Genomic DNA, 25435 nt, shown 5'->3' on the forward strand with positions numbered 1-25435 from the left:
TGTTGTGCAACTTCTCAAATAATGTCTGTTAGAGTCTAGCTTCCCAAGTAACATTGCAAGCTTTATAGTGGTTTTATAGCATTCTACAAGTAAAAAACATGATCTACAGAATTCCCATAAAACCAAAATTGTTACTTGGGTTGTTCAGCTAAAATTGTTTCTGATAACATTTTCTGCATCCCGAGTAGAACTTCTGTTGAAAGCACACGGTAAATTATCATCCAGCAAACATCAGAATATTTCTTCCCGACCGCCCACGCAACATTGATTCGGATCAATATTTTTGGGTGGAAACAATAATGCTTTTTTTCTGATATAAGGGTTTTCCAATAGGGATTTCTAACTTTGAAATTTCATTATGGCCATATTGTTGAAGCTACAAGTGTTAAATTAGCTGTCATTTATTCATTGTGTCTTGCCATGGAGAGTTATAACGTACACCAGCACGTGCCAATGATAACATTGTTTTATCAAAGTAAGCGTTCTTTGCGAGCCACGTTCTGAGCGCTTAGCCCATTTACGATCGCAATAATCGTCCTACCGAGAAGACTATTCGAAATGTGGTGAACAAATTCGAGGAAACTGGTTTGGCGAACGCTCAACCACCACCCGGACGTGAACGGAACGCAAGGTCTGCCGAGAATATCGCCGCTGTACGCGAAAGTGATGAGAAAGTGATTGGGTTTTGGAGCAGTGGGAAACAGACTCCGATCTTATTCAGCGACGAGGCCCATTTGTGGATGAACGGGTATGTGAACAAGCAGAATTGTCAAATTTGGGACAAGGCCAATTCACAAGAGGTCCACCAAGTGGCAAAGCATCCCCCAGAAAGTCACTGTTTGGTGTGTATTTTTGGGCCGGAATAGTGAACGGTCTGTACTTCTTCGAAAACGACGCTGGCGATGCCATAACCGTCAACGGAGCGTGCTACAGGGCGAGTATTACCGACTTATTCTGGCCTAAAGTAGATATGAACGATATGTGGTTCCAATAGGACGGTTTAACGTACATGAGCGATTTCCGGGCATGGTTATTTCGCGCGGAGGGGATGTCAACTGGCCACCAAGGTCGTGTGATTTAACCCCGCTAGACTTTTCTTGTAGGGTTATGTTAGGTCGCAGATCTATGCCAATAAGCCGCAAACCACCGATGCCCTCAAAGCCAACATTACTCAAGCCATCAACGAGATTTAGCCTGATTTGTGTGCCAGTGTCATGGAAAAATGAACCTCTCGTATGCCGAATGGAAATTTTGACCAAGCGATGCCGAGGCGGTCATTTGAACGATGTCATATTTCATACATAATGGTATTGATAAGCCTTTCTATCGAAAAATAAGCCTAGTCAATATCTCACACACAGTTTGTTTTATTCAACTTTAAAGATAGGAAACGCTTAATGGAAAACCCTTTATATGGTATTATGAATAAATATATACTTGGACGTTTACAACATCCACATAGATTTGAAAATAGAGCAATCACTACTTTTATTAGCATTCAGTTGAACTGTGGTCTCCAGCAAAGAGCTGAGAAAATTTCCTTAACATGTTTATCCACGGAGCATTATAGCGAAATAATACCAAACATATACATTCTTTAGATGCCAGAATACAACCAAAATTAAGGAAGGTTGATTGGAAGCTGAGCTACAATCGATTACACTGTAAGGAGCAACATGGATAATTCATACCAATCTTATATGTATATCAATCTTATTCAACAACATGCATGGGCAAGTTTCTTCCAATATTCCTTGCATACGATGGATCATCGAAAATACAGTGCACCGTTGTCATTGTGCACATCCTGATGATGTTCATTGATAGTAAAACTTACTTCACGATAGTAGAACTTCTTTTGTCGATGCATGTTTGTGTTTGGATATGAAGCATAGGAGGAAGTGGTCTAAAACGCGCCGGTAGGGTAACACGTGTCACCATGGTATTTCACATAAAAATACATTTTATTGTATAAACTGATGGCATTTAAGATTTTAATGAGTTCATACATAATATCTTAGCTAGTTTTACTTCTGAAAATTAATATACAAACTAAGATTATTTTACCGAAATCTGAAAAATTTTACCGAAATCCCAACAGCTGAACGATCGGTAAACATTTAGGTGATTTTTCACAGACTTACTGTGATTTTTCACAGGTAAGGGAAATGTCTCTAATGTTGGCCTATGGATCTAAGATTGGGCCCATCGCTAAAAATCTACTATTTATCAATTTTATCTATATTTTTGGTTGCTATTGAAAATTTAGTCGATTGCTGAATTTATGTATGGGCCCAAATTAGGGACACTTAGGTCGACATTACCTGCATTTCCCCTATTTGATAAAAAAAAATTACAGGTAAACTATCAAAAATCACCGAACTGTTTACTGAACGTTCAGCTGTTGAGTTTATTTCAGTGCTTTTCGATGTATATTTGTTTGAGGCATTTACACCCAAATTTTGGTACGAGCAGTTTACTCATAATCTGGGTTTGTCCTCTTTACGCCCAATCTTGGTTACTTATTCTATATATGGCTTTTGTAATCTTAGCGTGTATGCAACCTACATAACATCAAGCTAAATTGTAACATCTTACCTAGTGGGTACAGTGTTCACTCGGCTGTCGACAAAAGCAGGCCACTCTCGATGTGTGCTACGCGATCGTCTGTTTTCTCGGCAGCAACCATTGTGTGGTCCTCCTCATTGTTCTTCATCAGCAGTTCTTTCGGTCGATGCGTCGTCGACTTTGGAAAGCAACCGTTTCGTGATGAGTGTGTGAGTGCTGACCACGTTTTGCGTCCATTGCTGCAATGGACGCGCTCTGACCCTCGTTGGCATACAGCAATTTGCCATACAATGAAACTACTGGAAGCGGCTCCAGTTCTGATGGAGGAGGCTTTTTGGATAGCGGAAGATAAAGTGTTTATTGTGTTGTACCTTTTGACTATAGTTTTAAGATGTATTGTATAGTGACCAAGAATCCTCGGCTCTGTAAAGTTAATTCGGTTGAGCCTTATCAAATAAATTAATAAACAACCTAGTGGGTACACACGGACGATGAGACCAACGCAAAATTGAGTTGGATTCGACTCACTTTAGTAAAAAGTGGATTTACTTATAGGTTTTCATCAAAATACTGCTCGAATATATTCGAGCAGTATTTTGATGAAAACCTAACAAATATATTTTATAATATTTCTTATTTTATTCGTGGTAAAATGCGCCACTGCTGAGGGTATTATGCACGAATGACGAGACCGACTCAAAATTGTGGTGGATTCGACTCAATTGTGCAATTACCACGATTACCAGGGAAAATCTTCTCGCATACGAGAGAGGTTTCACTAAGTCTGTTAATATCCTCCTAGACTGAATACAATTTTCATCGATTTTTATCCTCCGATTTAATCCGATTTAATATCCTCCTAGACTGAATACAATTTTCATCGATTTTTACCATATATAATAAAAATCGATGAAAATTGTATTCAGTCTAGGAGGATATTAACAGACTCAGTGAAACTTCTCTCGTATGCGAGAAGATTTTCCCTGGTAATCGTGGAAAATTTTATTTTGTGAGTTTGCACAATTGAGTCGAATCCACCACAATTTTGAGTCGGTCTCGTCATTCGTGCATAATACCCTCAGCAGTGGCGCATTTTACGTCGAATAAAATAAGAAATATATTTCATTTTTGTTTATTTTATATTGAAAAATTCAACTGACAATTATTGTCTAAATGAATAAAACTTAAACTAAATAGTTACGGTAACCGATGAAGAAACACGTCAGCTGATACATTGAAGTCGAACATATAAAAGTTGTTGAATTGCCGGCATAGCGGGTCACGGAACTCGTCGGAAATTTTGAAAATAAAGCCCAATTGCCGATAAGCTCAGGAGATGATGTCATTGTAGTGGATTCTGAAAGCGAGTCTGCAGTTCAAGGTAACGCCGAGATCCTTTATGTGCTCTACACGAGCAAGACAGCGTCCGTAGAGAACATAGTCAAACATGATTGGTTCGATTTTTCGGTGATAGGAAATAATGTTACATTTTTGAAAAATTTATCAAATTTCTTGAGCAGCAGTCATCAAAAATACCTAACAGATCAATAAGTAGTAAAAATCGATCATTTATTTAAAGGGTGCGTATTGAAGCGCCCATACTCCGTTGCGCATCCATGTTTCACTCCCGTGTTGAAGTGCCCAACGTAGAGCAACAACTCGCGTGGTCTTTCTTTCTCCGTAAAACGAAAGACAGTGTAATTCCATTTCTACTGTATGGAAAAAGCTCTTTGATGAATCAGTTATCCTGAGGTTGGAACTGTGCTCGTCCGCACCTAGCAAACCTCGGATAATAAACTCATCTGAACAACTGCCCCGATTCTTTATTATTCGAAACCTTTTATACATGAATTTGTTACTTAAACTCTACACAATAATTTTTCTCCAGTATGTACATATAAAAATCAACGATACAGTGGTTCCTTTTTCTCACATGTACTTAACCATTTACTACTTATACTCTCTTTATTTCTAGAACCTTCCTCTCAATCATACCTGTATCTAGCAAGCCACAATTCTTGCCATAACTTGTGTGCAACTCCTCTGTCTCTATGTGTACTCTCATGCTCTCAGCGGGCCAAACCGCCTCGCTTAAGTCACCGCCTCTTAATTCTTAGTACATAGTGTTCATTCATTAATTCATTAGCATATATTCTAGTCTCTTTCCTGAGTCATATCCCCTGTTCGAACGTGGCGACATACTCTGGCGTCTTCATTTGTTTATATTGATATTTAATTTTGCTACTCTGCATGGCCCTGTTATTTGTTCCCATTTGGAGCGCCACTATGAACGTTACGCTGCCCTTCAATGTTTATTTGCTTACATAACCGAATGAAAACATTTCCACCTGTTTGGCGTGTGGTGGTTATTCATTTTTCTAATCTTTTCTATGCTTACGTTTACGCTGAGTCAGTGAATCTTGGGTTTACGGAAAATGGGGCGTTGCATCCCCCTATACTTATTGAGCTTGAGATTAATCTAGAAGAGATTGATCACAAACGATTGCGCGGGAGAATAAAACCTTATTTGTATACCTGACTTGTGATTCATTCATTTATGACGTCTTTTCATGAGCGTTACTTGTTTCTGATATTTGGTGTGTAGCATCCTGTCATAGTAGCTGCCTTCGTTGCGCTTTGTCCAATATGTTACTGCATCCATCTTGATTGTGCCTTGACTCCTCAATTGGTCCATCTCGGATTTTAGGTGTGGGTTTCGGTGATTCTATATTTCAGTTTCGTACCATCTCTTGTGCCACTCGTCGTTTGCCTGTCGATCCTATGTCATTCGTTCTTTGGTTTCTCCCAAGTTGATTGTGGGAATTGTGTGACCCGTCCTGGATATTGATCGTTTGATTCTTTTTTTTTTTTAGAACGTTAGAAATTTTCGGTTCCCATTCTGTCAAGGGTAAGTTGGAGCTTGTGATAGTTTCATAGTGGACTGTAAAGCTGTTTTGACTTGATTTTACTGCACTCCTTTTCTATTTTGTAATGTTATCCATTGTCCATTGAATTGCTATCTTTCGCCGTTTCTTCATATCATGCCATTGAATTGCCATCTTTGAGTTTGATGTTTAATGATGTCATATCAAACGTTACGTTGTATGTTCTGTAGTTTTATGGTGATGTTTGCGAAACCGTTGTTGAAGTAGCTTGTCTTTTTAGATGCTGTGTGATGAGATTATGCCGAAGATTGCTCATCTATACAGTATAATGTGTTGATCAATTCTGTTATCCACGATAAACCACTCGATTCCATCTTCCTGTTCCGTATACTTTTCCGATGATCCTACCCAACACCGTCAATCTTTGATCTCCCGCATGAATCGTCATTTCGTCTCTCCTGTCCATGTCGACGGGATGTCGACCGGACTCCATTTTACCTCAGCGGAATGCTGATAATGCCGTTGCCGTGTCAGCTAGTGATGATGCTCTTGTCGTTTTTTCATGCCAAGTGATATTCCTAACTACCTAATTCACTGTATATATATATATATTTTTTTTTGTATTATTTTCAACTTCTACTATGTTTACTGTTTTGTATTATTTTTAATTCTACTATGTTTACTGTTTTGACCAAGATTCACGACTGTTTTGGCGTTTTAAAATTTGCAGCAATGGGTTTAGCTTAGATTTGCAGTTAATTTCTAGAAGGTCTCGTCGCCAAATTGCTGCAAATGCTCCCCTTCGCTAAAATGAGGTGGAAACGGTGGGTATCTGTAAGTAGACTCAAAATTCAGTTAGATTCGTTCATAAATTCTCGTGCATTCTGGGCTCCGGATGCCCTTGTCCAATTGTTCATCCTCATCCGTAACTGTCTGTAAAATAAAACGTCTTTTTAATAGATTTTCAACCGTAGCCTCATTTATGACTCTGAGATTATTTGCAGTATTAATGCTGTGTTTTGACGGTATTTACCGTTCAAAATTGATTTGCATTCAATCTTGCTGTGAGATTCTAGTACACATTTATTCCAAAGCCTTTTGTAGATAAACTGTGAATATCCACTATGTTTGGGGTTTTCATCGCTTTTGTACTATTGTTATTAGCATTTTTTTTCAATGTCTTATTTTTGTCTTGTTTTTCAATAGTTATTTCTTCCATAGCTATTTCATCTCCTTTGTGCTCTGCTATTTTTTTCTTTGGCTTGATTTTCTTCAAACTTCTTTTGTTTATACATTTTTTTTCATTGTCTATAGTTTTTACGCATTTTCCACAATCTGCTGCGTTTTTTTCCGAATTTCCACTACTCGTAATTCTCACCTCGCCCGAGTTTTCATTCTCTATTTGTTTTCTTGCCATTTTTTCCCATTTCCCTGGGCTAAAATCTAATGTCTTAGCACAGCAGGAAATTTTACCCTTGAAGCAGCACAAAAATATTCCAATTAGTCCGCCAATAATCATTATAGTAGTTGATGTAAACCATGGATTTTCTAATGGTGTATACATTATGTTTTGTAGAGTTGTACGCTGATTGTCAAGATCTTTAATGTCTATCCCTAAGTCAAACAACTGTTTTTTATCTGTGTTTATATATGCAGCTAGTCAATTTATTGTTTGTGCCATACCAGGCGTTAGTTTTGTACTTGATCGTGCTTCATTGCCATTTTTGAGTTTGATGTTTAATTATGTCATATCAACGTTACGTTGTATGTTCTGTAGTTTTATGATGATGTTTGCGAAACCGTTGCTGAAGTAGTTTCTATTTTTAGATGCTGTGTGATGAGCTTATGCCAAAGATTGCTCATCTATACAGTATAATGTGTTGATCAATTTTGTTATCCTCGATAAACCACTCGATGCCATTTTCCTGTTCCTTATACTTTTCCGATGATCCTACCCAACACCGTCAATCTTCAATCTTCCGCATGATTTGTCTTTCGATTGTCATCTAGCGATTGTGAATGTGACTCTTCCTTCGCTGTTGACCGTCTCTGAGATTCGCCACCTGGTACATCCAAGGATATTCAAAATCGATTTTCCCTTTTTCACTGTATCATCAATAATTTTCTTTTCTATAATTTATTTTTTATCAATTTCACTCTAAAACATTCATTAAACTATAACTTTGGTATATTCAAATTATTTTCTACTCATCTTTTGAATCAACTATAATTATTTTTTTTTAACTTGGTTTACATACTTTGATATCATTGACATGATGTGATTAATAATATTCTGCGTTAGTTGCTTGCTGCTCTTATTTTTTTCAAATTTATATTTTCATCTACACAATATATAATCAGTATACTATCTATTTTCTGCAAACAAATTCAGAATTAATTACTTTAACTGAACATTTTTATCTGATTGTCGATATTACACTTCTTGTTTTACTCTTAACTTTGTTCCTTTGTGTCATACTTCTTATTCTGATATCTTTCATCATGTTTTGCTAGTATTTTTATTTTATTACCCTACTTTTTCTGTTACTTCGTTTAACTCTTTTTGTCTGTAGCTGTAACTCACCAATTAATCAAAGCATCTGAATGGCTACGTCATGAAATTGCAGCAAGTACTCTCTTTCTCCTAATGAGGTTTAAAACGGCACGTATCTGTAATTCGATTCATTTATGCTCGGTTGCAGGTTCCTCTGGCCATACGTTTATGTTTTTATTTAGTCAATTCAATTAATGTCTTGTAAGTGGCCAAATTGCTGCAAGTGCTCGTCTTCGCTAATTGAGTGGAAACGGTGGATATCTGTAAGTAAACTCAAATTTCAGTTAGACTCATTCATAAATTCTCGTGCATTCTGGATTCCAAATGCCATTGTCCAATTGTTTATCTCCACATCTGTAACGGTCTGTAAAAAATAAAACGGCCTTTAATAAATTGTCAACCATAACATCATTTACGACTCTGGGATCATTTACAGTATATTAATGCTGTGTTTTGACGGTATTTTCCGTTCAAAATTGTTTTGTATTCAATCTCGCTGTGAGATTCTAGTACACAGTTAGTCCAAATCGCTTTGTAGGTACAATCTTCTTGTCCACTTTGATCTTGTTTGTCACCATTCTTGTGTTTTCATCATTGTCATTAGTATTATTTTTCAACGTGTTATTTTTTTTTTTTTTTTTTTAATGAAATTATTGTATAAATCTGTAACTGTTTTTCAGTAATTTAACCCATATTGTGTGCTGTAATGTCAATCCTTAGCTCTTCGATCCATTCAAAATCGTACTGCAAAATATTTTGCTCTTTTTTTGATGAATACATTTGTTTTATTAGCTGAATCATTCAATTACTGCATGCATTACATACAGGTCGAAATTTTTTGTATCTCTTTGAAATGTTTTCATCACTGATTATATTAGAAAATACTGTTTACTATTATTAACTATATATGTTTTTACCTTTGTTTTAATTTTCTTGAAACTTTATCTGAGGCTTCGCTTTTATGTTTCCATCTCCATATATGCATGTTTTGAACCTTTTGTTCAATCCCTTATTAATCCCAATTGAAATTTAATATATACTTTTTCTTTACAATTTTCAATTGTCTCTTATCATTCTGGTAATTCCATATATTCATTTTCAAATAACAATACTTAATTTTATATCTACATACCCCGGGGTCATTATCATTTAGTCAATAATATCCATTCGATTTTTATTCTTATTATTTATTTATATTACTATTCAATTTAATCATCACCATATACATCATTCGTTCCGGGAACGTCTTCCCTTGTCTAACGCACTCTCTCACAAACATTCCATGTATCCCTCTTATACATTAGCTACAGTTTTATCACTTTTTTTTCACTTCACTAATAGTTTTATTATTTGGTCGCAGTATTCTTTCCATTTTCATAGTCATCTCCTGGAGGAACATCCAAATTTTAATTGTTATTTTAATATGTGTGTCTCTCTATTCTTAATTATAATATAAATATTATGTACATAATAATCGATAAATAAATAATTATTTATCGGTACTGACGAATTTGTTCCGCGTACTTTTCATTGTTCATTGATTAATCATTGTATCGCTTTATACGATTTACGTGGATTTTTTCTAATTTCTTCCCATTCTGTATTACCACGGTTTGTTCACTAGGAATTTCCATTACTGTGTATGGGCCACGCCACATACTCTGTAGTTTTTGTCCTACCCCCATAGGGTTTGATTGCACTAAAACTAAATCTCCCCACATTGGTTGCCATTGATTTGAATTTTTGTCATATTGAACCTTCCGCTTTTCTTTTGATATTTTCAAGTTTTCTCTTGCGTTATAATGAATGTTGCTCAAAATACTCTTTATTTCACCAACGTAATCATGATAGTCCATTGTGGAATTACATTTTTTGTATATGGATGTAGGAATTTTCGCCTTTCGTCCATACAATAATTCAAATGGGGTGTAGTTTGTTGAAGAGTTAATTGTTGTATTGTATTCAAAGTTGAAGTATGGTATTAATTGGTCCCATGTTCTTTGATTCCCTCCAACAAATTGTCTTAAATAGGTTTTTAACTCTCTGTTTGAACGTTCCACTAGATTAGCCTGTGGATGGTATGCACTTGTGTTGATTTTTTTGATTTTCAAAATTTTACATATGTTTTTCATGAGGTTACTCATGAAGTTCGCACCTTGATCGGTCACTATTTCTTTTGGACACCCGAATTTACAGATCACATTTTCGACAAAAGTTCTTGCTACTGTTTGTGCTTCCTGATTTTCTATACATGCGACAATTAAATATCTGGTTAAGTCATCTTGAACGACTAATCCGTATTTATTACCCCATTCCGATTCGGGTAAAACAACGATATCCATAAATAATTTTTCAAACGGCTCTGTAGCTGTTGTAGTAATTTTCATTGGAATTTTGTTGGACTTGCAAATTTTGTTTTTCTGACACGAATCGCATTTTCTTACATAATCTTCAATGTCTCGTCTCATATTTTTCCATGTAAAAAGAGATCCAACTCTCTTTCGCATACGTTTTGCTCCTACATGTCCACCTAGGGGTGCGTCATGAAATTCTCGTAAAATTGTTTCGATTTCTTCACCCTCTATTTGGATACGTTCAGAGTCTGCATTGTACAAAGAAATTTTCTTATCAAATTTCCATGATATGAATTGTATCATTTGTAATACTTCAAACTGTTTTATTTTGCGAAATGATAATATATGGACATGTTTTGCTTGCTTTAGATAGTCAGGACCTTCTATAAAGCTCCTATTGAGTTTCTTTAGGAAACTTTTACCATTGAGCAAAGAGTTATTTTTCCCCTCGATAATCAATCCTGTAATCTTTTCGTTTGGTATATTTATAATTCCATTTTTATCATAATCCTTCAATCCATGTGGTAAATTACACAGAGTTGAAATTTCCTTGTAGGCTGATCTACTATTTAATATAACTAATGTAGCATCTGCTGAGTCATTAGTTAATTTCCCTGAAATCAAAAGTTCATCTGTGTTTACTAATGATTGCTCTACGCTTGCTTTAAAATCATTGTATAAGTTGTGGTTATCATCTATCTTTGTGGTGTTTCCATTGTCACTTATATCCATGTTAACTAATTCATTAAAAACTGAGTTCCTTTGAGGTTGGTCAGTTCTCAAATATTGGTCAGTGGAATCGCTTGATCGCTTGTTGTTTATTTCTGTTTGGGTTGTCTGCCTCTGCATTCTTTGCTGCTGTCGCGTAACGACTGCAACTACCTGCTCTTGTTCTACCGACGTATGTTGTTGATTCTTAATGTTTACGTTACCTTTTTTACAATTACAACGTTGTAACCTTGATTGCCCCTGACAATAACTTGTTGGTTGAATCTGGTTGACGTTTTTGTTTTCCTTCGTGCATGGTAGCCTTGACAAAAAGTCTGCAACAATGTTCTCTTTCCCTTGTTTGTAGCGTATATCACATTTAAGACCTTGCAACTTAAGTCGCAGTCTTGTTAATGTGGGTGACGTTTCCTTTAACCGCCAAATTGAAATTAGAGGCCTGTGATCTGTGTAAACAATGAATTTTTGATCAAATATAAAATGTCTAAAATAGTCAACCGCCCAAACGATCGCTAATAATTCTTTCTCGATTGTGTGGTATCTACTTTCTGCACCTATTAATGCCCTGCTCGCAAAGGCGATCGGTCTATCGACAGTTTTCTCGTTAGATAACACCGCTCCTATCGCGTAATTGCTAGCATCTGTGGTGATGACAAATGTATCCTCATAATTAGGCCTTACTAACAAAGGTTCAGATATGAGGCATGTTTTAAGCATTTCGAAAGCTTCCTCACATTCACGTGTCCATACAAATTTTACATTCTTCTTCAATAAATCGTTCAAAGGTTTCCTGTACTTTGCAATGTTGGGAATGAATTTTCCATAAAAATTAATTGTACCTAAAAATGATCGAACATCTTTCACTGTAGATGGACTTTTCATCTTTTGTATACTTTCTACATTTTCTTTGGTTGGTTTTATACCATATTGATTTATTATATGACCAAGATATTTGATTTCTGTTTTCAAAATTTTGCATTTCACCGGTTCCAATTTTAAATTATGTTTGCGTAGTCCTTGCAACACTTTATATAAGTTTTCATTATGTTCTTCGATTGTTCTTCCTGAAATGATGACATCATCCAGATAAACAACGGCTCGAACATCTCCGATTTCGTATAGTACCGTATTCATTAATTTTTGAAAAGTTGATGGACTATTCCTTAATCCCATAGGCATTCTTGTAAATTCAAAGTGTCCTTTTGGGGTTGAGAAGGCTGTTTTAGCGGCATCTTTTGGATCGATTGGGATTTGATAAAATCCTGATTTTAAATCCAATGTTGAAAAATATACACTATCTCCAAGATTATCCATGATTTCATTGATGAGTGGAATTGGATATACAAAAGGCTTAGTTATCAAATTTAAAGCCCTAAAGTCCACTACAATTCGATATTTCTTATTTCCAGCTGCATCCAAGTCCCTTTTTGGTATACACAAGACTGGTGCATTCCATGGGCTTTTACTTGGTCTGATGATACCTTGCCTATACATTTCTTCGATTTCTTCATTAATTTGCTTTTTTGTTGCTTCTGGGAATCTGTATTGCCGTTTATTAATGGGTACGTTCGTTGAAGTTTCTATTTCGTGCACTGCCGCATCTGTGTGGGTCAGTTTATCACCCTCAAGAAAAAACACATCACTAAAATTACTTAAAATTGATTCAATTGATTCTAAAGCGCTTCGTGATAAATGATCAAGTTCGATCTGTTCGAAGATTTTATTATATCGTTCGTGTCCTTGAAGCATTTTAATATTTTTGTATTTGACAACATCGTAGTCTATGTCAGCATTTAAGTCCAACATTTCTCTGTCGTCATATTCACTTTCTTCTTCATTATATTCTTCATGATAAAAATCATTTTCCGACGGGTCATCTGTTTCCATTCCATTGAATGTATGGACTTGTGTAAAATCTTTACACTCGTCTTCTTTATAGTTTTTCTTGCAAGTGTCAAGCTCAAAAATAGCATATTCAAAATTTCTTCCAATTTGTGCTACATGTTTTTGAAGGAACTCTCCTCCGAGTATACATGGTACTAATAAATGTGTCATTAAATGAAATTTTGCTGGGAATACTATGTTTCCTATGATTAAACCTATGTTAACTGATCCCATTGTTTTTGTATTTCCACCAATTCCCGCTATTGTTATAGTATCATTTGTATTTACATGGTCTATTCTTAGTGATTTGACTGCTTCATATCTGAGCAGATTTACTGATGAACCTGTATCGAGTAAACATCTCAGCCTATATGCGGGGCTATTAGATGTAGGTATCTCGACAAAAAATAAGTTATCTCTAGAATAGATTTTTTTAAGTGCTATTTTATTTGATATTATATTATAAAGGGGTGATTCGCTGTTATTATATTGCTTATTTTTATTTTGTTTCCCCATTATTGCATGAAAATTAAATTCTATTTCATGACTATTTTTACTTGAGAGTTCCTTATTTCTCTCAATTATATTTTCATCCGCTGTGATTCCTAACATGTCCTTTTTAAAAACGTATGGTTCAATTTCCACATATCGTTTAATGTCTTTCACACTACTTTCTCTATGTATATAATCAATATATTTTTTATTTATAGGATGAGAAAAGCTTTTGAAGATTGCAAATCTGAAGCTCCCACCTATACTTTCGATATGATCTCTTGCGAATGCTGTGCCTATTGTGGCTGGTACAGCTAAATTATGAACTAAGTTAAATTTTATTGGTATGTTGCTTCTGCCTATTTTTAAATTGACCCAAATGTCTCCAAATGATTCTTCTTCTTCTCCGTCTATCTCTGTATATGCCACACTAAGTGGGTTTATCAGTTTTGCTCCCACTTTCAATGCTATACTTTTGTGCATAAAATTTTCGGTTTTACTTGTGTTAAAATAGTATCTGCAAAAGAACTCCGGGTTTTCTGCTGTTGACATATACCAGTAGAAATCCCCGTTATTTCCGCCGAACATTGGATATTTATGCTTTGTTGTAATGACTGGGTCAAATTTTATCCCAGCGTGAAAACATTGGGAATCTGTAACATGTGTCTTTCCAGGATTCCGGAATTTTAGTTTTTTATGTCTTGTGTTGAAATTATCTCTGATACTGAAATTCTCTCTGCGGTTTTCGTCATTGTATCTATTGCTGTATTCACCTTGGTAATTTATGTTGTAGTTTCCGTTATCATTCCTGTTGTAATTGTCTGACCTATTCGGTGAATTATTGTTATTCATATTTCTGCTAAAATTATTATTTTCTTGGTATTCGTAACTCGTGCCCCTGTAACCATTTTGATTTCCATTGAACGGCCTTTGATTAGACCTAACGAAATTATTCGGAAAATCTCTATGAGGTCTGAATTTTCTATCAAAAGAATTGTTTTGTTGATGTTTTCGTTGATATCGGTTAAAATATTTGGGTTGATTAACATGATTATCCCAATTATTTCGGTTCCTTTGTGATTTTGATTTTTCAGCGATGTGAATACACTGAAGTCTTTTTTCGATATCCTCAATTTGTTTTTCGTAGATACACTCTTCCTGTAAACATTTGACTAGTTCATTGAAGGTGTTATTTTTCTGTGATTTTGCCATATTTTTCAAGTTCCTATTTTTCAAACCTCCCAAAAAATGTATCCTCAAATTCCGTAGTGCATATGACTCTCTGCCTTTGGCATTATTTTCTTCATATTCATCCACGTGTTCTTTTAATGTTAATGCCCTATCTTTGTAATCTTGAAAGGATTCGTTTGGTCCTTGCTCCAAAGTTTCGATTTTCTGAAAAATTTCTTCCAGTTTAACATTTGTCCCAAATTCTCTTTCGAGATTGGTTCTCACTTCGGGCCATGTTTCCGCATAAATGCGTTTGAAATACCCTGATGCCGGATCTTTCAATTTCATCAAAATTACCTGAATTAAAGGTTCATGCGATTCTTCTACTGGCAATTTCTTAGCGAAGAAATCGCACTGGTATAAAAACGATCGTAATTCTGAGGCCGCGCCTCTGAACTCTGGAATGCATTGAATAGCTCTTTCAGTTGGGAACTCTGCCATTTTTTGTTTGTTTTTCGAAGCAAACGAGAAAAAATGCGACTGTTTCTCAGTCTCTTATTAAATTATGGATATTGCTATTATCTTCCGTTTTCGCGAATTTATTTGGATCAAAAACGCTTTCAGCGTAAATTCAAGACAAAATTATTTTTTTCATGTTTTGTGCTTTGTTAATTAAATTTGCCTGCTGGCCTTTTAAATTTGTTGAAAATAATTTAACGTTCCCTTAACGTGGTTGAAAAAAAAGGATAATAATTACACCGCGAAAATTCTGAATTTTACTTTTGATGTAGACATTGATGAGTGGAAACTTATATTTCATATCACGCAATCAGCATCTTGCAAGAAATATTGCTTACAAAGATTAAATGTACAATATTTAAAACATTGCTTGAAACGTATCAGAACTTTATTCAATTTATAATGTTCACTTGTATGATATGAGACGCTCCATTTATGTGTATCTAGAATAGAACTTACCACATTTTTTTTAACTGTGTACTCACCCTATCAGGAGCAGCATCAGGGTTATTCCTTGTTGAGTCTGCGATGAAGTTCCTAGATGAAGTCCCCATATCTTTATAGTTGACCAGATGTGCACCAATGTGCTGTACTCTTTATTAATCACTAGTTCACTTTTTCCTTTTTTTGTAATTTAATCAAAGTCACTTTTTGGTTTTTTAACACTTACTGATTTTAGCCAGTCGAAATTTCGGCGTTCCAACACTTGAAAATAGCGGTTTAGTTTCCGCTGTCACCAGATGAAGCGCCCATACTCCGTTGCTGAAGTAGTTTGTCATTTTAGATGCTGTGTGATGAGCTTATGCCAAAGATCCCACCGCTGTCACCAGATGAAGCGCCCATACTCCGTTGCGCATCCATGTTTCACTCCCGTGTTGAAGTGCCCAACGTAGAGCAACAACTCGCGTGGTCCCCATGCTACTACTTTATAGCTCAGCCATGCTCAAACATTATATTTTCTCTACTTTTATTTTTCTCAATGATGTTTTCTACCTATTGTAATACTGGTTACCACAGGCTTACCCTCCGGGAAATGTTTATTGTAAGAAGTCTGTCAATACGAGATGAAAATCTGAAACATTTGTTTGTTTGTTTGAGATTTTTTGAATTAATATGAACTGTAGCTTGTAAATTCATAGTGACGTCTTTCTCGCATTACGGTACTGAAAGTTGTGTTTATATTGGAAGATATTTGCCCTTTCTAAGGTAAGCATCCATTAAGGACGTCTCGCTCTTAGGGGGAGGACGGGTTTACAAATGTGTGACATGCATTGCATTAGGTATAGGCGGACGTGACGAAAGGCGAAGTGACGTACTTAATGCATAGTCCCATATGGGATTTACTGGTTTAAAACTTTCTGGAGTATACAGTAGATTCTGGAGGATGATCCAGTCGTAAACGGATGGATGCTTAATTTAGTAATTGTTCTCAAGTCCTTTATAATTATTATATTTAATAGTTATAAGAATACGATATAGACAAGGACAATTGTTCCGGAAACGATTTATAGCGAAGGCAGTATTCTTTAACATCAAGATTATCATCCACTCATGGTTTAGTACGAACCCACCTAGTGATTCACTTTGGTACGTCATTGGTACGGAGAGGTACCGTTGTTTGTGGATGATTTTTTTTTGATTCCTCGATACCTGGTTTTTGGTAATAAAGATACCATTTGTGGTCAGCATTTGTACTACCAAAGATCAAGTAGCTATAAATTGGGAAAAATCAATACCGACTTTTATGTAAATCCGCAAACAACGGTACCTTTCTGTAGATAGTGTTACACTTTCTGAATTCAACATATTTCTAAACTAACAGTTAAACTATCCTGAAAGACATAACACTCTTTGTTAATTTCCCTGTTCCTATGAGCCAGTGATGCTTTTGTGGACGGTAACGAATCACAACCTGCGCATCTATATCTTTCTCATACATTTATCAGATTATGCAACGGCAGCCAGAGAGATCCATTGCTTTTTTGTATTATTGTCGCCATGAGGACAATTCTAAGTCGCATGGCTGTTCATCGAACAACGACTCGCCGATAATTACCCTACTTTGAAGTTTACTTTGGCTACTTTGCCTGTCACCTTGCGGTTTGATGAACAAACAAACAGGTTGTGATCGTTCATCCAGTCGAGCCGAGCCGCGCGTCGCTATCTCGTCATTATGGAACGTATCCCATTTCAGGCTTCCGTTGCAGTTGCGCTAATTTTCAGCCCCACCTCTAGAGAGACGGCGAGGGAGCACGATGATGGATATCCATGTTAAATGGTGATGCAAATTTGTTTATTGATTTCCGTTCCAAAAAAAACACTGCTCAAACCATGGCGTTGATTGACAACTCGCGGATGATAGGTCAATAGATTAGTCGATCGGTGGCAGTAATTAAAATTATTTATTTGGATTCAACGTGCTCTAGAGGACTGCGTGAGACTGTGTAGTTGATTGAGTAGGAATGTTTTAAAAAATATTAATATTCTTGGCGAAAATGATACAAGGATGAGAATTGATTTTTTTTCTTTGATTTGTTTTCCGTCGATCTTGTTTTCCGTGCTGAGCACCAATGCTACCGACGCCAGGGAGACAGCTCCCACACCTGAACCCTACCTATCGACCCATCAACTCATGAACCGGGGACCAACGGCTTTACTTCCCTTCCCAAGGAAGGCGTGATCAGAGATGTTATGTCTCAGAACATCCCGGCGGCGTCGACTGGGATTGAACCCAGACCTGCTGGCTGGGGTGAGTGGTAATCACGCTTACCACTACACCACCGGCGCCGCTCAATTGAATATTATGACAAATTTAAATTGAATGAGCAATCGGATTTAATCTAATTTATGTTTCATGCCATAACACAACTGGCATAGCTTTTCACAATTCAAGAATCGGTAAAAATGATAAATCGCTTGTACAATGCTGTGACCACAAAAGGATGACACAGGGAAACATTCTTTTAACTAGAAATTTTTCCTTTTTTGGGAGGGAAAGGATTGAGCTTCATTATGAAGAAAACACGTAGTCTAAGGAATCCGTAATTTTGACCTCCGGTTTCCGGTTTTACATACCACAGCGTTTACAGCGTTGTAGACGAGAAAATTTCTTATAAGTACAGATTGCTTACTTACCCGTAATTCGTTATGGTTAAATGTTACGACGAGGGGATTAAATATCTCACTTTTCCCAATATAAATTTCAAAGGGACAGTGCAATATGATGTTGCATCCAAATGAGCTCAAAATTTGGGAGGACCTGACGACACTGATTTGGGTGCATTTTTCAATAAAGTAATTACAGTTACTTATTACAGTCAAGTAATTACTTGAGATTTTGGGGAAAAACATAATTGATGGGATTTATTTGAGTGTTTCGTCTTGACGAAAATAGAGCAGGGATAGATAAAAGAGATGGAAATGGATCAGGGAATGGTTTGGATGTGAGGGGTTATAACAATTTTTTCACGGTCGACGATGACAGGAGCACATACCGTGGTAGAGGTAACAATAGCTGCAAATTCCAAACCTACGACTGGATGCCTTCTTTCAGAAAACACCTTGAGTGCGGTAAAAATCGCTAGAACTGTTTCAAACACATCGTCGGTACATGAGCGAGTCGGCGATCATCTCTTTTTTCCAGTGGTGGTGGGGGGAATACCCCTCACCATCCCTCTCCAACAGGGGAGTATGGTAAAGAGCGATAATCAAACCGATTTGTACCTTCCTTAAGTTGTCCGTGCTCGCTTTCTACTCTCTATATACAATTTTCACACTACCGTACTCTAACGGAACTATCAACTCTATACTTTCATCTCCTCATCTATCTTTTAAAAAATTTCCACTTTAGTCTTTTATTTGAAATCAGCATTAGCAGTTGAAGTCTCTCTTATGTTTGCATGTTCTATTTTTTCTTGCTTTTCTATCATAATCTGGATCTTCCGTGTCTTATGGTTTCTGATCGAGGTTTTTTTTTGTCGCACCCCTACCTTCACACCACGTGCAATTACATGTTACTCCTTTAGCTCCCGATAAGCATGTTGGTTCGGATTATTTATTCTTTCTTTTTGATTTGACTATCTTTGGATTCCGTATCTTTTCTTCTTTCTAACTCTTGATCCTCTTCTAATTCATCATCTTCCTCCCGAATTTGCAACTTTTCTTAATACTCTTAATTCTAATGCTTTTGAATACTCCTTCTGTCTTAACACAAACGTAATTTCGTGCCAATTCTTGCGTAAACTGCGTAGAATATTCCTAGATTGTTGTTGTCTCTGTACACTACCCTAGCAGCACACTTATCACTGAAGAATTGTGGTTACTTTCGTGCAACTTATTCCAGTCACAATCAAGTTGCAGCAACTCATTTCGATGGAAGTGTGTTGCTTGGGTAGTTCATAACTGCTTCCTTTCGGTTTTTGCTAAAGTTGAGTAGGCATTCCTTCCGTTTTGCATTCCGCTTCGTTCGGTGGGTGAATGAGTCAGATCAATACTTCGTAGTAAACATAACCGTACTTGAAATACCTAGAACTCTTGGCGTGTCCATTAAGTTTGCCGTTAGATACGAACGACCGTTCGAGAAGTTCCCCGAGGAAAAGGCTCAATTTGCCGGGCAACATTTTAAACGCGAACAGTGTGGTCTCTCTTAATCAAGAGTGGCGCTGGTATCTGTGATAATTGCCTTATCATTTCACTAAAGAAAGCATCTACAATGCTTGGTCCATGACCTATGCATTTTCTAAGTACGTGATGTCCAGAAAAATTCACAAACTTCTACTAAAATTTTTCGGGAAAACTGGCCACCCCAGTTTTGTTTCATACAATGCTGAGACCATTCGGCCTAAACCTGTCTGTTAGTTTAAAAAAAAACTAACCTAAGTTTTTCAATTATGTCGGGCAAAATGCAAAACAACTAAGGGACAAAATATATGCTCTATACTAAAAGGATAGTGTAACTCACAACCAGTGTTGGCAAAATGATCAATCAAATGATATTTTTTCACTCTCATATGCTCTCAATATCACGCGTGATATTGGAACAAAATATCGTGTTTGTTTTTTTTTTTATTTTAAAGCTCCTTTGGTATTGAGAGGCTACTCACAATATGTAAAAAAAGAAGCTGAGATTAACTCGACACAAAAATGATTTCCTTAGATAGAGTATAGTTTTTGGTATCTCTCTTTACTCTTCATAGCAGACAGGAAGCCACTGCTGCCAGCACCCCCCAAGTAAAATTGCAGGTTTTATCGCGGTTTTATAGCATTCTACAAGTCTAAATCATGGTCTACAGAACCCTCATAAAACCAAAATTGTTACTTGGGTAGTTTCGGGTCGCGTTCGGATGTAAAGCAAAATTGATGAAAGTCAAACTCACCACAGCTGGTGAATTTTGTAAACTTATTCGTAGTTACAATAACGCAGCATGTATTTAATATCATCCGCTCTTGCTTGCTTGTTGATTTTTGTCTATGAAATTCAAGCGTGAGCATTGGTGAGATTTGATTGTTTGATAATTTCCTAACACAGCTCGCAACAAAGGTGTGACTTTAGACTGATGCTAATTTTTAAATTTTCGCTAAACAGTGCATAAACGGGTACCAAATCGGGTCATGATTAGCCTACCAAAATTTGCCCTCAATTTGACACAAACCATTTGAACCATTGATTGACGACAAATAAATAAAATGAATGAAGATTTGATTTTTTTATTATATTTTCCCAACATAGGTTCTTATTATTGACATTTGGAAAATATTAGTGACACTTGACAGCTGTCAAACATTCATAGGAGAGTGGTCCTATTAAATACTTGGCTTAGTCAACAGTTCTGGATTTATATTAAACCTGGAATTCTAGAAATGCAAATCGGGCGTTTTACCTATGAGGGGCGTTAAAAATACACCTATCCTATCCCACATGGTGCACCATGATGCGATTACGGTCAAACAAATCACATCGTTGAGCTTTCACACCTTGAAAATCTAAACTTTTGATGATTTTTAGAACCAGAGATTTTTGGTGGCAAAAGTGTTTGTTCCGCAGTATGATATTGTGCTTTTTTATGTCTCTATTATCGATATTTTAAGCCAAAGACTCTCAATATTGGGCTTTATAAAACCTTAATGGTTCAAACCTTTAATTGGATAATTATATAAGACTCTGATGAGCCTGTAGAACTAGAAGATTAATGTTTCAGGATGATTTGTAGATCTTTCACTATCACGGTTCTTCTGCGCGTTACGCAAACAATTTTACATTTGCCTCGAGGTTCTGGGGGTGGTAGGGTTCTTGAAATAATACTGCTAGCCAAAAATATAGCTAAATACCGTCCATATGTTGAACCCCCGGCTAATTGCAATCGTTTTTTGTTTGTTTTTTTCTCACCCAGCAGGTGTTTACCATCGCGTGGAGTCGCGCCGATCGGCCCCGCTCTAAGGGGCCATGACGCGTTGGCCCGTTCTATTGCTCTCACTGCTCTCGGCGGCGTTTGCCGGCGCCCCGAACACCGATGGAACGTTCCAACCGTCAGCAGCTGGCTCGACGACGTTGTCGCAGTCACTACCCCCGGCTTCCCCAATGCTGGCCGCCTCATCGTCTGCTCAGGGAACCACACATCACCAACAGCAGCAGCAACAGCCGTTATTACAACCACAATTTAACCTCCCACAAATGCAGAATTCCTACGCCTCAGGGGCGACGTTCATTCCCAAGCTAGCGAACTCTAGTCCTAACCATCAAAAGTTCAAAAACAATCGCACCCAGCTTGTGGTGGGTTACCTAACGGCGCTCAAAGGCAATATGAAGGATAAGCAAGGTCTTACCATATCCGGTGCTCTAACCATTGCCCTGGAGGAAATCAACGCTGATCCCGATTTGCTGTCAAATGTGACCCTGGCGCTGCGATGGTACGACACCCGTGGCGATACGGTGACTGCGACACGTGCCATTACCGAGATGATTTGCGATGGGGTAGCTGCCATTTTTGGACCGGAAGGTACCTGTAAGACTGAAGCTATCGTGTCGCAAAGCCGCGACATTCCGATGATCTCCTATGTAAGTGGTGATGCTCGTTTCGATGTATCTAGAAGTGACTATAATTTTCATCCATTTTAGAGATGTTCCGAACTGCACCGGAGTACACCTATACCCACGTTTGCTAGAACGGAACCTCCAGATACGCAGGTAATGTGCAGCCATGTCTGTTTTTTTTTCATCAATGTAACTTAAGGTTCAATTTACTTTGATGCATTTTTTAAAAATTCAAAAGCAGTTTTTTTCGACGCATTATTTTAGATTGCAAAAAGCTCGCGTCATTTTGTGTAAAATATAAAAAGGAATCGAATAGTGCGAGCTTTTTGCAATTTAAAATAATGCGTCGGAAAAAAACTGCTTTTGAAATTTTCCAAAAAGCATCAAAGTAAATTGAACCTTAAAGCAGGGTCAATCAGTGTAATCATAGCACAGTCGGCAAAGGCGCAACTACAAAACAAAAACATGCTTGCGGAGATGGGCTCGACTCGTTGTGCGATAGAGGAAATTATTGAGATGAAATATCTTCAAATCCCTGAGCAAACATGTCTTAGACCAGCTCTCAATTTGCAACAAGACCACTAAGCTTATTTTATTACTACCATTGTTCTACTATTAAGAGAACACTAATTTGTGGGCAGGTGGAATGTTTTGGTTGGAACGTGGATGTGTATCAACTCTTTTAAAAAGTTGGCTACTGGTTGATCAAATATTCACATTGCGTTTTCACTTAAAATGAGATCAAACACCTTTATGTCATGCCCAAACCGGGTAATATAATCTCCTTTGCCATCAAAACAAAAACTAATTGACGATAAGGAGCTTAACAGATTCCATTTAAACATCAGCATTTTTAAACAGAACCGCCAACATGTGAACAGCATGAAAAGAAGTACCGACAGTGGGGGTGCCATTGAGCCAAAATAAACATTGCTTTTGTTCCCTTCCTTATTAAATTCAGCAAGGAAATCAATTTGAAGCAAGTGAATATATTAGCCACTGGTGTATGTATGTTTGTCTGTCATATAGGGTTTTTGATCTAATTTCCGTCCTACTAAGCACAACCCACGCTTTACCTCTCTTTTCTGAACGAGTTTACACAAAAAATGGAATATTTCTGTCAAAGATGACTTCTAAATTTATTTACCTTTCCATACGTACCGTTACATTTGATAAAGAGTCACAAATTGTAGAGATATTGTTTAAAATCTAATACTGTTTCTTGATTGAAACGCCATTAGGTTTTCTTCGTCCTACGGATAAACGTAGAAAAAGGGCATTCTCTAGGAGCGCTTCTTTTGTTTTGAGAACAATGAGCGTAAATATTCATACAATGCGCTCTAAATCATTGATATTATTGATCTTTTCTGATCGATAGAACGGAAATGGGCGATTACGACGAAGTAGTCCTTAGTTCAACCATCTAGGGTTGAATGGAATTGAAATCTCATTTTACTTATTCTTATTATTATATTCATATATTTATAAATAGTCAAAACATAAATTTGGCCTACCCCCGTCTACCCCGTAAAAGTGTACATTGTGTTTTTAGCATTTATGACTCTTAACGTTACAGCACTATTTCAATAAAACTACTCGTTAATGGTATTTACGCTTTACTCCAGGAGTTGAAAAATCATGTCATTACACCAGTCATGTTTTAGTCATAATGTTCTTTACATGCAAGATATTTGCAACAATAAACATTTTTAATGTTTGGCCCAATGTCACCCCGACTGGCGGTAATCTGCTTCTGCTGGTGAAAATTCAATCCGTATTCCAATACTGATCGGGAAGAAGCTCAGGGTTGAGTGACGGCTTCATCAATCTGTTCCAGTACCATGAAGTGTCTGTCTATACATATATTGGCGACCAAAGAGCAGTCAGCACAACATGTGCCAGTTTTTATAGCACCAGAATGATGTTGTGCTTTCGTTGTAGTGGAAGCGATTGCCCGAATAAATAGAACAAAAGTGAACAGTCACAGAAAAAAAAATGATGTTGAATATAACATCCAAACAACTGAACATAGGCCATTCCACTGGTTGTGTTATATTCCGTTGAACAGTGTACACAGAATTTGCGATCAAATTAACATGCATGGATTTAATATTGTATCCGCTTTTTGCTATTACATGAATATTTCATAGGAATAAACTTTAATTAAATCAATCTTGAGGAACAACACGTTCATTTAATTTCAATTGAATTTGAAGTTAATACTTTTTCAAGCAAATACGCTACATTGACATCACAAGAAATTTGTTTCAAACAAGTAGGTGTGTTATTCAATTTGCTCATAAATAAATCTGCAAGAATATTGTTCTTCTTTTTCTTGGCAGACCGTCATTTTTGTAAATCAATAAGGAGGCTGTTAATTTATGATAGAACATTGTCACTAGTTTTCATTTCATAATCTATTACTAGTGATAAATAAATTTGCAAAAACGAATCAAATGCACATGTAGTCGACGTTATGATCACCGAATTAGTTGTTTTTGCTTCGTTTGTAACAAACGAAGTCCAACAACTTTTGAGGGCAGTCGTGAGGGATCGTCCATTAATTATGTCACAGGGGAGGAGGGGGGTTTTGGAAACTGTGACGAGCCTTACAAAAAACAATCAAGGTTAGAAAAATGTGACAAAGGGGGGTTAAAAATGGGCCAAATTTGCGTGACTTAATTAATGGACCTTCCCTGATCATTTTTTTTTCATCACTCCAACATGCTGAACGCACAACGGTATCATGAGAGGGAGGTGTAATATTAGTTTTATCATTTTACCTACACTTGGCAGATGCTTTTATGTATGAAGCGGATAAGAAAACATAATATTTTTGAAGAAAAAAGCTAGCACGTAGTTGACCTTTTCCTTCGGAAATACCTCACTTCGACTCTTTAAAAGAATTGTCCACTCCAGCTGACCAGTACTAGCGCTTCGCACAGTCTAGGAGATTTAAAACATCAACCATAATAGCAGACCACAACGGAAAGCCTGAAAATAATTTCTTGAATTCTGTTACATAAGAAGGATCAAAATACAAACTATCCCAGTTATCTTCACAAATTATAACTTAACTATAAACTTCCTCCAGCACATTATTCTGTCGATATTCTTCCTGATCTTCAAGTTCAGAAAAATCAAAACAATTATTCTCATCAATCCCAGTTTCTTCTGAGCCAGTGAGCTTTAAATTGGACTAGTTGCCAAAGTAATCATTGATCTGATTATATTTTTGGCAACTTCCGTTGTT

At 36.7% G+C, this 25435-nt stretch overlaps 1 protein-coding gene across 2 annotated transcripts in view; it reads left to right on the forward strand.

The window, feature by feature from the left end:
• The window catches only part of LOC135698365 (receptor-type guanylate cyclase Gyc76C-like), a 200199-nt gene that overhangs the window by 145526 nt on the left and 29238 nt on the right, over positions 1-25435 (forward strand). Inside the window, exons 3-4 of one of the 2 annotated variants that reach the window (XM_065218293.1) lie at positions 21542-22206; positions 22267-22335. In XM_065218293.1, coding sequence (XP_065074365.1) covers positions 21595-22206; positions 22267-22335 — 681 coding nt within the window. In that variant the 5' untranslated portion in view covers positions 21542-21594. The remainder of the gene's footprint in view (positions 1-21541; positions 22207-22266; positions 22336-25435) is intronic. The other variant, XM_065218294.1, reaches the window with a different exon arrangement.

The sequence above is a fragment of the Ochlerotatus camptorhynchus genome, unplaced genomic scaffold (assembly GCF_037179485.1).
Source record: "Ochlerotatus camptorhynchus isolate MF236.1 unplaced genomic scaffold, CSIRO-AGI_Acam_v1.1 ptg000085l, whole genome shotgun sequence".
Taxonomy (NCBI): domain Eukaryota; kingdom Metazoa; phylum Arthropoda; class Insecta; order Diptera; family Culicidae; genus Ochlerotatus; species Ochlerotatus camptorhynchus.